The 13,746-nt window shown below is 40.7% G+C and overlaps 1 protein-coding gene across 1 annotated transcript in view; it reads left to right on the top strand.

The window, feature by feature from the left end:
* LOC123967203 (leucine-rich repeat-containing protein 40-like) overlaps positions 1–13,523 on the top strand; it is an 18,805-nt gene extending 5,282 nt beyond the window's left edge. Inside the window, exons 2-10 of the mRNA XM_046043239.1 lie at positions 2,882–3,011; positions 3,121–3,244; positions 6,845–6,984; positions 8,777–8,949; positions 9,415–9,505; positions 10,299–10,344; positions 11,933–12,035; positions 13,113–13,220; positions 13,364–13,523. Of these exons, the coding sequence (XP_045899195.1) occupies positions 2,882–3,011; positions 3,121–3,244; positions 6,845–6,984; positions 8,777–8,949; positions 9,415–9,505; positions 10,299–10,344; positions 11,933–12,035; positions 13,113–13,220; positions 13,364–13,508 (1,060 nt within the window). The 3' untranslated portion in view covers positions 13,509–13,523. The remainder of the gene's footprint in view (positions 1–2,881; positions 3,012–3,120; positions 3,245–6,844; positions 6,985–8,776; positions 8,950–9,414; positions 9,506–10,298; positions 10,345–11,932; positions 12,036–13,112; positions 13,221–13,363) is intronic.
* Positions 13,524–13,746: the final 223 nt, after the last annotated feature.

Raw genomic sequence — 13,746 nt, 5'->3', positions numbered from 1 at the left:
ATCGGTCCTCCATAGCGGGGTGGGAGAGTTATCAAGCACGTAAAGTTTGGTTAAGATGTGAGCATGTACACTGAAGTTACAACAACTTCCTGTTTCATAGCGAATCATCGACGCCATGGACACGCCCATTGACGAAAACTTGCAAATAGCACAACTTTTCTGCTGTGCCTTTAGAAGGCACAGCAGAAATTTGACGTCGATCCGACTAAATCCCTAGGAGGAGTTCGTTAAAGTACGAAGTGTGTAAATCATCCAAAAATGGCCGTAAAATTCAAAATGGCCGACTTCCTGTTGACTTTAGGCTATGGGTTCTTGAGGCTTTTTTGTGCGTCTTGATATGATACATGTCCCCAGAAAATTTCGTACATGTAGGTTGAACGTGAACGAGGGGCTAATCTTTTCCAATTTTCTAGGTGGCGCTAGCGAGTCATTTTGCCACGCCCATGTGCGAAACTTGTAGAATACGAAATTTTTCACCGGTTCTGACATGTTTGCAAATTTTGGTGAGTTTTCGAGTATGTTTAGGCCATGTCAGTTGAGCCTACTTTGCAGAAAAAAAAATATATAATCCGAGCAAATTCAATAGGGACCTCGCACGGTCGTGCTCGGGCCCTAATTTTAACTGGTTAAGTGCAGTAACTATAAATTGACTCCACTACCACACATAAAACATGGATTAATAACGATCACATTTAACAAAATCATAAAATTTGTCTTAATAACTGTGAAGTTTAGTTTCTTTGCTAGTCACCATTATTAGCTTATAGACTATAGCATTTTACACTGCATAAATTAGCCTAGTGGCTAGCATACTTTTCCTCTCCTCATAGCTTAACAAATTACATTTTATTTATGCTTTTTCTTAATCACCACTTGTTAAGTCGCTCCCGATACAACAGCAAGGTTGAAATTTCAGCAGAGCAGCTGATAGTAGCAGAGCAACAAGATGATCCGTTTCGGTGCATTTACCGTAAAGGCTTGAATACGAGTGCACTCTGGATTTGGCTGCGGAAGCCTGACCATGGGGTTCTCACGAAAAACGGCTCACTTTCCAGCAGTTCTGTGTCCGCGTATGTCGCTAACTGAAAACACAATAGGTGAGAAGTTGACCCCTTGAGACAAGCCACATTTGCATAATGGTGCAGTAATTAATAGAGAAATGGAAAAAGGGGAAACTACCATTTAGGAAATAAATAGGGTAGAAAATGTAAAGGAAGAATAAAACAGAAAAATATTACAACACACTCATAAATAAATACATTTTAAAAATAACTAATTAATAAATAAAGATTATAAAGGACAATAAATTAATACAGTAATTAGGTGAATAAACAAAGAAGCTAATTAAAAGAGATATATACATTTATGTCTCATTGTATAATTTAATTAAAGCCTACATTTCTTTATTTATCTCACAAAAGTGAATACACCAGTCACATTTTTTGCAAATAATTTATTATATCTTTTCATGTGACAACACTGAAGAAATGACACATTGCTACAATGTAAAGTAGTGAGTGTACAGCTTGTAACAGTGTAAATTTGCTGTCCCCTCAAAATAACAAATCAAACACCTGGCAACAAAAGTGAGTACATCTACAAAAGTGAAAATGTCCAAATTCAGCCCAAAGTGTCAATATTTTGTGTGGACATCTTTATTCATATACCCTCTTGGGAATAGAGTTCACCAGAGCTTCACAGGTTGCCACTGGAGTCCTCTTCCACTCCTCCATGATGACATCACAGAGCTGGTGGATGTGATGAGACCTTGCGCTCCTCTACCTTCTGTTTGAGGATGCCCCACAGATGCTCAGGAGGGTTTAGGTCTGGAGACATGCTTGGCCAGTCCATCACCTTTACCCTCAGCTTCTTTAGCGAGGCAGTGGTCGTGTTGGAGGTGTGTTTGGGGTCGTTATCATGTTGGAATCCTTTTTTCAGATCTTCAGAGAGTTCTTTGCCATGAAGTGACATGTTGAACTTCCAGTGACCAGTATGAGGGAGTGTGAGAGCGATAACACCAAATTTAACATACCTGCTCCCCATTTACACCTGAAACCTTTTAACACTAACAAGTCAAATGACACCGGGGAGGGAAAATGGCTAATTGGGCCCAATTTGGACATTTTCACTTAGCGGTGTACTCACTTTGCCAGCAGTTTAGGTATTAATGGCTGTGTGATGTGTTATTTTGAGGGGGTAGCAAATTTACACTGTTATACAAGCTGTACACTCACTACTTTGTAGCAAAGTGTCATTTCTTCAGTGTTGCACAAGTTTTATTGAAAGTTTCTTTCTTTTCACATGTTTATTTACAGCATTATACAGTATGTTGATATTCATATCATAATATGCTGTATATTAACTACTTGGGAGAAAACCGGAAGTTTTATGCACCCCAATATGCTCCAAATGGCATGATCCTTGTTTCATAACGCCGCTACGAAGATTCAACAGTGAGATTGGCAATCAAATCAGGCTGCTTCTAATGAAGCATCAAATCTTCGACTATTTGGGGTCAGCCCTAGTTGCTATTGATGGTAGCGATGTCCTGTTTTGCGCAAGTGACAGTGCTTTGAACCTCAACCTAGGTGATATCAAAAAATCCTGGTACCCATTACCAGGAACTGTCCACAACTTTTGCCGGCAGAAAAAGAAAGGAACGGTTCCAAGTCAGTCGAGACAAGCTGTGGTGTGCCATGCAGTGGAAATGAAGCATATGAATCCCCAAATTGCCCAAACTTAATTAATTTCCAATTCAGCTCTGCACATCTGTCAGCAGCACTAAGCCCTGAATGGGACTGACAACTAAGGGGGAAATGAATGAAAAATATGTCTAGGATTTTAAGAAAACAATCATGTATTTGTTTTCATGTGCGGACAGTCATAACCAGCTGAGAGCACTTCCTGTGGAAGTGTGTACTTTGAAGAACCTCCATAGCCTCACACTCCAGCAAAACCTGCTGGAGACCCTGCCAGAGGTCCTGGGACAACTGGAGAACCTGACCGAGCTGGTAACTAACACATACTGGATGTGTAGTGTATTACACTCCCACCAGGCTCTGTCTACTGTGTTGTGTGATTGGCTGACGGAGGTGTCCTTTTGGTTGTGATTTGTTGAAGGATCTGTCCAACAACCACCTGATGGGCCTGCCCTCCAGCCTCGGCCGCCTCACCTGTCTACAGAAACTGAATCTAAGTCACAACAAACTCAGCTGTCTGCCTGACACCGTGACCCAGCTCACAAGTAAGACCAGCTATACTTGGTTTTTTTTTGTTTTTTTACATGGCTCCTTTTCATACTGTATGTACCATAAATGATCAGATAGTGACCGTTTACCTTAGCGGTTGAGAGAACCAGGCCTTATTGGAAACAGTTATATTCAAGCAGGACTCTAGGTCTAAAATTGAGGCCACCCGGAAGTAACTTGAACCAGCATTCTATTGAAATCTATTTAAAAAAGCTAATTAGGAGTCAGTGGTTACTTTTTCCGGTAAGCACGTTTTGTTTTAAGCCTGGTTTTAGCTAGCCAAAATGAGCATCCCGGTTAAAATCACAGTTAAGGTGAACCAAACTAGCGCCAACGTCTCATCCGAATATTGTCACGTCTTGCTGGGTGCAAAGAATCAATATGGCGACGGCCTAATGGCCAAACACGAGGCATCCAAATGGCAGTCCAGAAACCAATGGGAGACGTCACAATGTCTACATCCACTTCTTTCATACAGTCGATGGTTATCGAAGGAAAATTAAAATATAGGGCAACTGGACTTGGTTGAAGATCCTAGAAGACGTTTTGTCCCTCATCCAAGAGACTTAAGTTCTGACTGACTAGTAGGGAAACTCAGCTATTTAACCTCTGTGCAGTGTTTTGCATAGATCATTGATACCGCTGGGTCATTAGTGCTCCTGGCTGTTGTAACGACAGTGGTTATGATTGTTAGAGACACCCAAAGCCAAGTCTGAACAACCAGCGAGGGCTTTTCAACCCTGGTGTCTTTACACTCTGGGTTAAGAAGCCTTCGCTTAATAGAGAAGGGGACCTACACCACACCTTATCCCACACTTACAATACTGTCCTTTCATCACTTCCCAGGAAACTTCACAGACATGAGCTAAAAAATAAAATACTAGAAATAAAGGCACTTCTCTAATACAACCATTGACTGTCTGAAGGTTCTCACTCATTCAAGTAATTTGCTGTTAACGTCTCCCATGTTAAACTATTGTCTTAATAACATCAGTTTAATGTCTTATTAATTAATTTCCACAGCATTAATTCTATCTTTCCGTCTTTTTAAAAGAAATACTGGTTTTAATTACATTTTATTTCCAGGTTGCTTCTACATTTCTGTTTTTTGAATTGAATGAATGAAATGGAATTTAACCCTTCCTGCACAGATGTTTCACATTAAAAGCCTTTCAACAACTAAAAGGGCATAATCCCTTTCCTAGTAGGCTTTTATGTTGAAAACTCTGCAAGAGTCATGAGTTTCATTGACAGTAATTTAGTGAGAATAACAGTAATTGGAAAACAATTGAAAGGAGAAGTGCTTGGAAATAATTAGTGAGTCTGCACATTATTTGTCTTGAAAAGAGAAATCGAGAGCTACCAATTGGTGAGTATGGCATAATTCTGTTTTGATGTATTTGGTGGCATTAGTGCTGTGGAAGTGGACAATAAACAGAATTTGCTATTTATATGGTGTATGATAAATGGTTAGTACTTGTATAGCGCCTTTCGAGTCTTCCGGCCACTCAAAGCACTTTTACACTGCGTCACATTCATCTATTCACACACATTGATACACTGATGCAGAGGCTAAGGTGCCAACTGCTCATCAGAAACGGAAAGCAACACTCACACAGCGATGGCACAGCCTCCACCTCTTGAGCCGCAGCAGCCCATATATATTGTGAATGTTTTTATCCTCCTCTATTTTTTGTGTTTATTTGACAATTTAGGGTATGTGAATATTAAGGAAAACATGTGACCAACAAACACATAGCGAGCTCTATGTGGAATGTGTGAAATGCTAATGCTTTCTTAATAATGATCACAAGGTAAATGGTAAAAACATTAATTTTTCACATTACAAAGTAATCCATCAGGAATGCATGCTTGCATGTATGTAATTGGCCAAGGTGGTGCATTGCAGGATAATGTTGCCATGCAATAATAGTTTAGCCAGGTTCAGCTTCTCTGCCAGATGATCATGTGTTGTTTTGCCAGAGCGCCCTGCATTGACAGATTGGCTCCATTCTTTTCTGAGGGCTGTGATTTGTCATGTAGGGCTCAAACTCGGGCAAGCAAAAGTACTTAAACGATGCATCAATGAATCGATGAAATAATCTGTAGAAGCTTCGAGTACTAAAATCATCGTTAGCTGCAGCCGTAATTTGGTACCATGCGTAATCTGACCACTTCTACCTGTTCTAAGTGGGTGCACTCCAAAATCCAACTGGTAAGAGGGTGGCTTACATGCCATTTCAATACAGCTATTTACTGTAACTAGGGATGCACCAAATGTTCGGCCACCGAAATTAATCGGCCGAAAATAGCAAAAACAGCACTTTCATTGTTCTGCCTAATAAATCAGAAGATCGATTAAATGTTACCGAACAATTATGTTGACATGGCAGTGTGGAAGGATTTTAAAGTGTTCGAGAAAGATGCAAAAATGGCCATTTGCAGACACTGTTCTGCTGAATTGTCTCCTAGCACATCCACCCATCTGTGGCTGACTTCTTAGAAAAGGCAACAAAGGGTCTGAACCACTAAGTGTTTCTGTCACTCGTTTCTGAGAAGGCGATTAAGCTAGCTGCACATATATTTGGAGTGCACACGTATTCAAGCCTTTATGGTAAATCCACTGAAATGGAAGAGTGCGAGCTGACAGGCAGGTTAGGGACTTTATCCTGTCAATTTCTCTCTTTACAAAGACAAGTGTTGCAGTATGAGAGTCCTACCTGAAGAGAGGCTGTGAAGTCTTCATGTTACACCATACGAGAACCACAAACAACTTTATATATCAAATTGGGTCGGACTTGATGAATTTAGCGCGAGGATACACATGTGACAACATCCGGTTTTTAAAATAAGGCGTCTATACAGGATGGAAATAAGATTAATTGGATTATATTCACAGAAAGTATAAAACACATCACATGTGTCCATTAAAAATAAATGGACACAAATGGAGAATTTACTTTACCGGACCCTCTCGGGCCTCGGACCCACCCACCATAGTCTCTCCAAATCCTGTTGGAAACAGAGCAAAAGGCACATTTTGACTGTTTAATTTATGCAATGGTAAAAAAAAATAATTGGTAAAAATAAATGGAAAACATGTGAATGTACTTGTTCGGTATTCTGCAAATTTTTTCATTATATTCGGCTTCGGCCAAGAATTTTTCATTTGGGTGCATCCCTAACTGTAACTGGATTTCCCCGACCCTGCTGCTATGTAACAAGCGGCAGAGCGACATGACCACATGTAATGCAGCAAATGGCCACCCTGGAATGCGGCCTCCTCCTAGCTGTATCTCACTGCCTCCCTGATCTTTGTCCAAGAAGTCACGTCGTCTCAACAGAGGAAGTGACTGTAGTAGTTGTGTGAAAAACTTTTTAAAAAGCGTGCAAGGGAGAAGTCCAAACTCCACCTATTTTAACTCTCCACACACCTGGCTAATGACTGCATAAAGTTACAGTTCTAACTTTAGAAAGGCGTGTGGGAAGTGGGTTTCAGACGCTGTTCAACAAGCATAGTAAGTCCCTGAAACACTTGTGCAGTAGGAGTATCTGTAAGAGTATGTGTTGGACTGAGTTCGGACTTGATTCTCTAGATGTTAAGCTGCTGGACTGCAGCAATAACCAGCTGACTGAAATTCCTGCCAGCCTATCAGAGATGCTTGCTCTGGAGCAGCTCTACCTCAGACACAACAAGCTCCGCCTCCTCCCAAAGCTCCCTGCACCTGTGCTTAAGGTAACCATAGCGACACGAGAGTTTCTCCGTGTCTAAGTCTTTGTTGAGACCAAATCAGGCACTGTGGCGATTAGCCACAGCACTGTGCGGCGTTATGGGCGTGTATATTTGTGCTTTAGAACATAACAACTTTGAAATAATCCAAAAATAACTTTTAATTCTCTGATTCACCAGCTTTCTCACTGCTGGCGCTCTCTCTCCTCATTCACTCTCTAGGTCGCTCAACCATCACCGTCTGTCTCTCTCAAACAAATCAAAGGATAACTTTTGGTATCTCAGTTTTTCAGCAGACTGCAACTCCGACACAGATCGAAGCTGGGTTCATTTAATAAACCAAGCGAGGACATAACTGGGAGAGGATCAACTTTTCTGTCGCTGTGTTCTTTTCCTGCAGTGTCTGATTTGGTCTGAATGAAGCCTAAAGATGATTTGTGGTGTGAACATTGCTGATAGCATTACATTTATGACAGTCAGATTTATTGAGCTTTCTGTGTGTTGTTTTTAATTGAACAGGTACAACAGCTTAGGAGTGCTGTTGTCTGTGGTAGGCTTGGGCAGTATCATGGTATTATGGCATACCAAGGTATTTAGAAATCCAGACAGTGTGACTTTCAATACCTCTTTCAGTTTAGCTGATACAGAGAAGATGTATTGAGGTGATGTTTTGTAGTGTATGCCCTCAACCTTGCCTTGTGAAACTGCCTAAAATACGATAACTAGGCCAGTTACAATAGCAACTATTTGGACGAATCCCAGAATTTATTGTGATAAACAATATTGTCATTTTTATACTATTTTTTGCCACTTATATAATGATAATATAATGCTTAGTAACGCAAGTACACAGTTTCAGAGAGCAACTCTTTTTTTCCTTAAGAATAATCACAACATTTCAATTTAAATGTAAAAAAAATTCAAATATCCTAAATAAATAAAACCACACAACCAGAACAACCTGCACCTCTGTGACCGGCTTCATACCCCACAGGGAGCGATTAAGAAGCAGAGTGTTTTGCTTGCCTGATTTTCCTGACTTGCTCAGATTTTGCTGATTTGGTAATTTGCCCTTAATTTTTGTACTACCATGGTTAGCGCGACTGGCTGAAACATTTATTCTCATGTAAACAAGCACGCAGGTAAACACAATGGGCAGTACCGAGGTTAGCAAAAATGATTGTGGTCACGTCCATACAGTGTATCTTATGATAAAGGCGATAATTAAATTATTGTGACAGGCCTAGTGATAAACCCCTTTACTTTTCCTGGACATTGTCATATGCGCTGACTTCTATCACAAGAAGCTCAGTTTTTATATTGTTTTTGTCTTTATTTTTTTACACAAATACCCCAGTGAAATGTCAGAAAGGTATGAAAAGATAGATACTTGTCCAAGCCCAAGGTGTAGTGTCAGCAGCAAACAAAACAGATTCTTAACGTTTAAGAAGTATAGAAGTTAGTTTGGCAATGTGTTGCATAAGAGCAGGCAGAGCAGGAGCATTATGGGTAATGTCTAATTACACTGAGAAAGTGAGTTGATTGAAATTATTTTCTTCTGGTTATTTCATTTGATTCCCCAATTTACTTGAAAATATGTATGCATTTTGTATTTTACAAGCTTGTCATGATAACTAAATTATTGATCATTAACATTGCCAGACAAGAAATTTGCATCGCTATTTTAAGTCAGGGAATGTCTAAAATTGTCAAATCTACATTGCCTTAAATGTTGTTTATATATTATGGCCACAGGAAGTGTGTGTGTGTGTGTGTGTGTGTGTGTGTGTGTGTGTAGGAGCTGTATGTAGGTAACAACCAGATTGAGCAGTTGGAGACAGAGCAGCTGGCCGTCCTGACAACCTTGTCTCTTCTAGAGCTCCGCGACAACAAAATCAAAACCATCCCTGAACAGATATCCTTTCTGAGCACACTCACAAGACTCGACCTCACCAACAATGACATTACCACGTAGGTTACTTGCATCATGACTCCATGTCCTCCTATAGCAGTGAACTGTTTGTACCATGAGCCAAACTCAACACATGACTGAAACATCCGTCCACTAACAAATATAGCCACTATCTTTACACCAGTTCACACTTTCATTCTTTCCCCAGGTGGAGTCTAGAATTAGCCACTGGGACACATTTATGTACACTTTGTATTTTATGGTTATTCTTTTGTATTTTTTATATTTTTATGTTGTATATTTTATTATTATGTTATGTGATCACACTCAGTTATTTCACTGTGTTGGGACATGCAGGCACACTGTGTTGGTGTAAGCCTCATAGCTAACACTGTTGATTCTTCCACATCAAATGTTTGGAGCAAATGCAAATAGAGAAGAAAGAAAATATGAACCAGTACATACTCTCAGTACACTTTAATCACCTGAGTTTCAGGTATTTTCATGTAATGGATCTCTGTCAGTCTTCCAGCATCGCTCAGCCTGCTGCCTGATCTGAAGGTGTTACTGTTGGAGGGAAACCCTCTGCGAGGAATCAGAAGGGATCTGCTCACTGTAGGTGACACACTCAGGACACAAACACAGAGCATGCACACTAAAACAGGCTGAAGAAAGAACGATGCAGTTGTAGTACAGCCTGTACAAATACTCAAATCTGAAATCACAGAATTAGCAAACTATATTACACTGCTAAACACAGTTGTTTTACTTCACTTAAAAGTTTCTAAATCTTATCTAGATGTTAATGGTAAATTGAAAACAAATTGATCTACAAGTACAAAGTAAGTACAAATATAAAGCACAATAGATTGTGTAAGTAATAGAAAAACTGGGGGAAAATCCGCTTGGGCTTAAAGAAAGTAGTACAGTGAGCTCCAGGTAACTGAACTTTATCTGGTCCAGGTCAGTGCCTGGGAGAGATGAGTGCTATAGACTAGACAGTTGACTGTGTCACGGTAACCTCCATGTAACGACTTTTCAGCCTCTGTTGGAACACATTTGCCAGTAAAGACAGGTCCTCAAGGGAATGTTCCTTCAAACAGCTGTCAATTATAAGAAAAGTTATTGTTTGACAGCTTTAAAATGTTTTGCTTTTTGTCATGAATTGCATAAATACAGTCATGCATTGTACACTGCATTTTAGTAGAAATGTGAAACTAGAAATTCCAACTGTTGAGTTGATATGTTTAGAGATGGTTCTATATTATGGAATATTATATGGAATTTCAGTGATCTGTTTCCATGTAAAACCTTCAAATCAGCTGGTAATGTTCACATACTGGTTCACTACAACATTTATATTAATAATCTAACTGTTTACACCTCTGTTTTGTTGTCCTCATCACAGAAGGGAACCAATGAGCTTCTGAAATATTTAAGAGGAAGAATTAAAGGTACGGTTCTGTTCTGGTGCTGACTTCAAACTTTTTTTATACACTGTCTTGAAGGGCTGAAATAGTTCCATTAAAAACCGGTGCAGTGCTGTAATTTGGACTGACGAGACCAAAATGGAGCTATGTTTGGAGAGGGGTCAACAAGGTCTATGGTGAACAGAATACCATCCTCTCTGTGAAGCATGGTGGTGGCTCACTGATGTTTTGGGGGTGTGTGAGCTATAAAGGCACAGGGGATCTTGTGAAAATTGATGGCAAGATGAATGCAGCATGTTATCACAAAATACAGGCAGACCATTTGCATTCAGCTGCACGAAAGCTGGCATGGGACGCTCTTGGCCTATCCAGCATTAAAATGACCCAGTGCACAAGGCCAAGTTGACCCTCCAGTGGTTACGGCAGAAAAGTGAAGGTTCTAGAGTGGCCATCACAGTCAGTGCCAACATGTACAAGGAGTGGATGAGGAGACTTCTGACCAGGACACACTGTTAAATCAACAAAGACTCTTATGCAGCCAAACTGTCAGAACAACTAACCAGAGTCACAGACAGTCTGCACTTACCACAAACCATTCAGCACCTTGCTAGTATACAGAAGTAAGACTGGAGTTGTGTAAGACACAACAGACGACAACTGTGGGGATCAGCTACTGCACTGCAGTGTAAAGGGATTTTGGCATAGTGGCTTCGATCAGGCGGCGCAGTGGTGCAGCGGTTGTGGGTTCAAACCGGTTGTCCCGGCATTTCTGTGTGGAGTTTGCTTGTTCTCCCCGTGTCTGCGTGGGTTCTCTCCGGGTACTCCGGCTTCCTCCCACCATCCAAAGACATGCAGGCTAGGTTAATTGGTGACCCTAAATTGTCTTTAGGTGTGGATGTGAGTGTGAGTGGTTGTCTGTCTATGTGTGGCCCTGCGATGGACTGGCAACCTGTCCAGGGTGTACCCTGCCTTTCGCCCAATGTCAGCTGGGATTGGCTCCAGCCCCCCTGTACACAGGATAAGTGGTTGACGATGGATGGATGGCTTCGATCAGAATTGCAGGTCACATGAGATAATTATGGAAAAAATGAAAGTGCTAATTACATTTTGCTTACCATCACAAACAACTCAGAATCACTCTTTCCATCATTATAATTTCATACACTGTATCTAGTAAAAATTAAGATGAAAGCTTGTGCCATTCATGTGTCAACCAGTTCAGCCAGAGAAGGACTCAAGTGGGCATCCTCTATGGCCCAAAAAGGTAGGAGCCTGAAAGCCCATTTTGCTGTATGAATCTAGTGAGCAGCTTTCTTGGAAATGGGGCACCATTTAGAATACAGTATCCAGAACTCTTATCACATTCCTTGGAACATTAGATCAGTGAAACAGCAAGGAGCCTGGACAAGAGACTGAATGAACATCAGGTGTCCGCGAACACTCGACCACAACTGCTCACAGGCACTGCTCAAAGTTCCAGCAGTTAAATTTTTGTTGGTTGTTTTCCTTGATTAAATCCTTGTAACAAAATTGTTCTGTGGTTGTTAGTCTGTAATGTGTTAATGCTAAGTGCTAACCTGTCAATATTAATAACCGTGTGTGTGGTTTACAGAGGAGCCTGAGAGACCAGATGAAGGACATACAGCTATGACTTTACCCAGCCAGACCAGGGTCAATGTCCACAACATTAAAACTCTCAAGTTATTGATGTACAGGTTAGTGATACACACTTGTCTGCATTTCTAAAAAAAAAAACAAATTCAACAAAAAGGTGACACTTTCTTCACAAACAGAAAAAGAATCCCCTTGTATTAATCCTTCAAATACATTTATTTTCAGTAGGCCGGCAAATATGCTGGTGTGTTTCAACACCTTTGTCAGAGCATGGTGATAAGATGTCAGTTATGTACTTGGATGTTATATAATCATAGTATTTGTACTTGTTGTGTAATCGCTATGTTAACATAAGAATTATTAGCAACATTTCAGGTGTTCTCACTTCCAGTTTGACCTCCAAATAAACTGGTTTGGAGAATGCATAAAATCAGTGAAGTCAAACACGGCTCACAGTCCCAGCACATCAGCTGATGGCAGCCATCTTAAGCCAGCCACATCAGCTGACAGCTCAGCTGATTCCTCGCTTAGCATTCACAGGCAAATTCTATACTAGGCGCCTTATTTAAGCTGCAATAGCCTGCCTGCCCATTTGCAAACAGCTTATAACCCACCACCACTCCAACTCCACCTTTCAGGCTTTATCTGATTAATCATTTCATTCTGTTATTAATGCCCGCTCTGTTCTGTATCCTGGGGGGTCTTTACTGCTGCCCTCTGCCTCGGGCTTTCCATGCAAGCACATGGAGGTGCTCTTCCCGCCTCGTGGCTTTTCACGGAGCCACGTAGAAGATCCCAGAACAGAGCCATACCACCAAACTTAACTTACTGCGGCGGAAATATCACTTTCGTTGTCCATACTGAACTGTTAGTTTGTTTCTAACCTGTGTGTTTGTGATCATCGATCTTTTTTGTTATTGTCACTGTAATTTAGATTACAGAACTCCGTAATTACCTTGCTGAGTACAATATTATCAGGACTGATCAAAAATAAATAAGACCCAAGTTGTAATAAGCTGGAATGATACTTGAAAGCTGCATAGTTTAGCACTAAAGCGACTTTCACATCAGAGTTATTTAATTCAGTGTGTATAGCAAAAGGCTTAAGAGACTAAACATTGTTAGTTACTCTACAAGTTAGAGTAACTAGAGGGTAACTTTGTGTGTTTTGTGTTTAGCGAGATGCAGGCAGGTAGTATTCCAGATGAGGTGTTTGATGCTGCAGTAGATCAAGGTGTTACCACTGTTAACTTCAGCAAGAACCAGCTGACCTCCATACCTCCCAGGTATACACACAACACACCCACACTCAGCACCTGTTGGTGCTGTATTCATCACTATGTGACAAAGATCAAACATTGTATCTGTACAAAAGGTTGTTTGAACATGGGTGATTCCCAGACTAAACCTAAGTGTGCTGTGTGCGCAGACTGGTGGACTTCCAATCCTCAGTGTCAGATATCAATCTGGGTTTCAACAGACTGATCTGCTGTTCTCCTGACATCTGCAAGTTCCTGCAGCTGACACACATCGACCTCAGGTACACACACGGACACAGATCAACACACAGATAACCAGATAAGATCTCCCCCATCCTTATAAGGAGCAGTGGGCAGTTAGGGTTTCAGGGTCTTGCTCAAGGGCACCTTTGGCCCGTGTTAGGGGCACTGTACAAAGTTCTGCTTACACTGTATTAACATGTAAGGCTGCAACTAAAGTTTATTTTATGAATTCATTTGCCAGTTAATTCCTCAATTCATCAAATTTTCTTAAAAATTTCAGAAAACAGTAAAAAATAAAATAGCAATGCCA

This window comes from Micropterus dolomieu, unplaced genomic scaffold, assembly GCF_021292245.1.
Source record: "Micropterus dolomieu isolate WLL.071019.BEF.003 ecotype Adirondacks unplaced genomic scaffold, ASM2129224v1 scaffold_143, whole genome shotgun sequence".
In the NCBI taxonomy this organism is placed as follows: domain Eukaryota; kingdom Metazoa; phylum Chordata; class Actinopteri; order Centrarchiformes; family Centrarchidae; genus Micropterus; species Micropterus dolomieu.
Note: the sequence above shows the minus strand (reverse complement) of the source record. Positions and strands in the feature narration are given on the sequence as shown.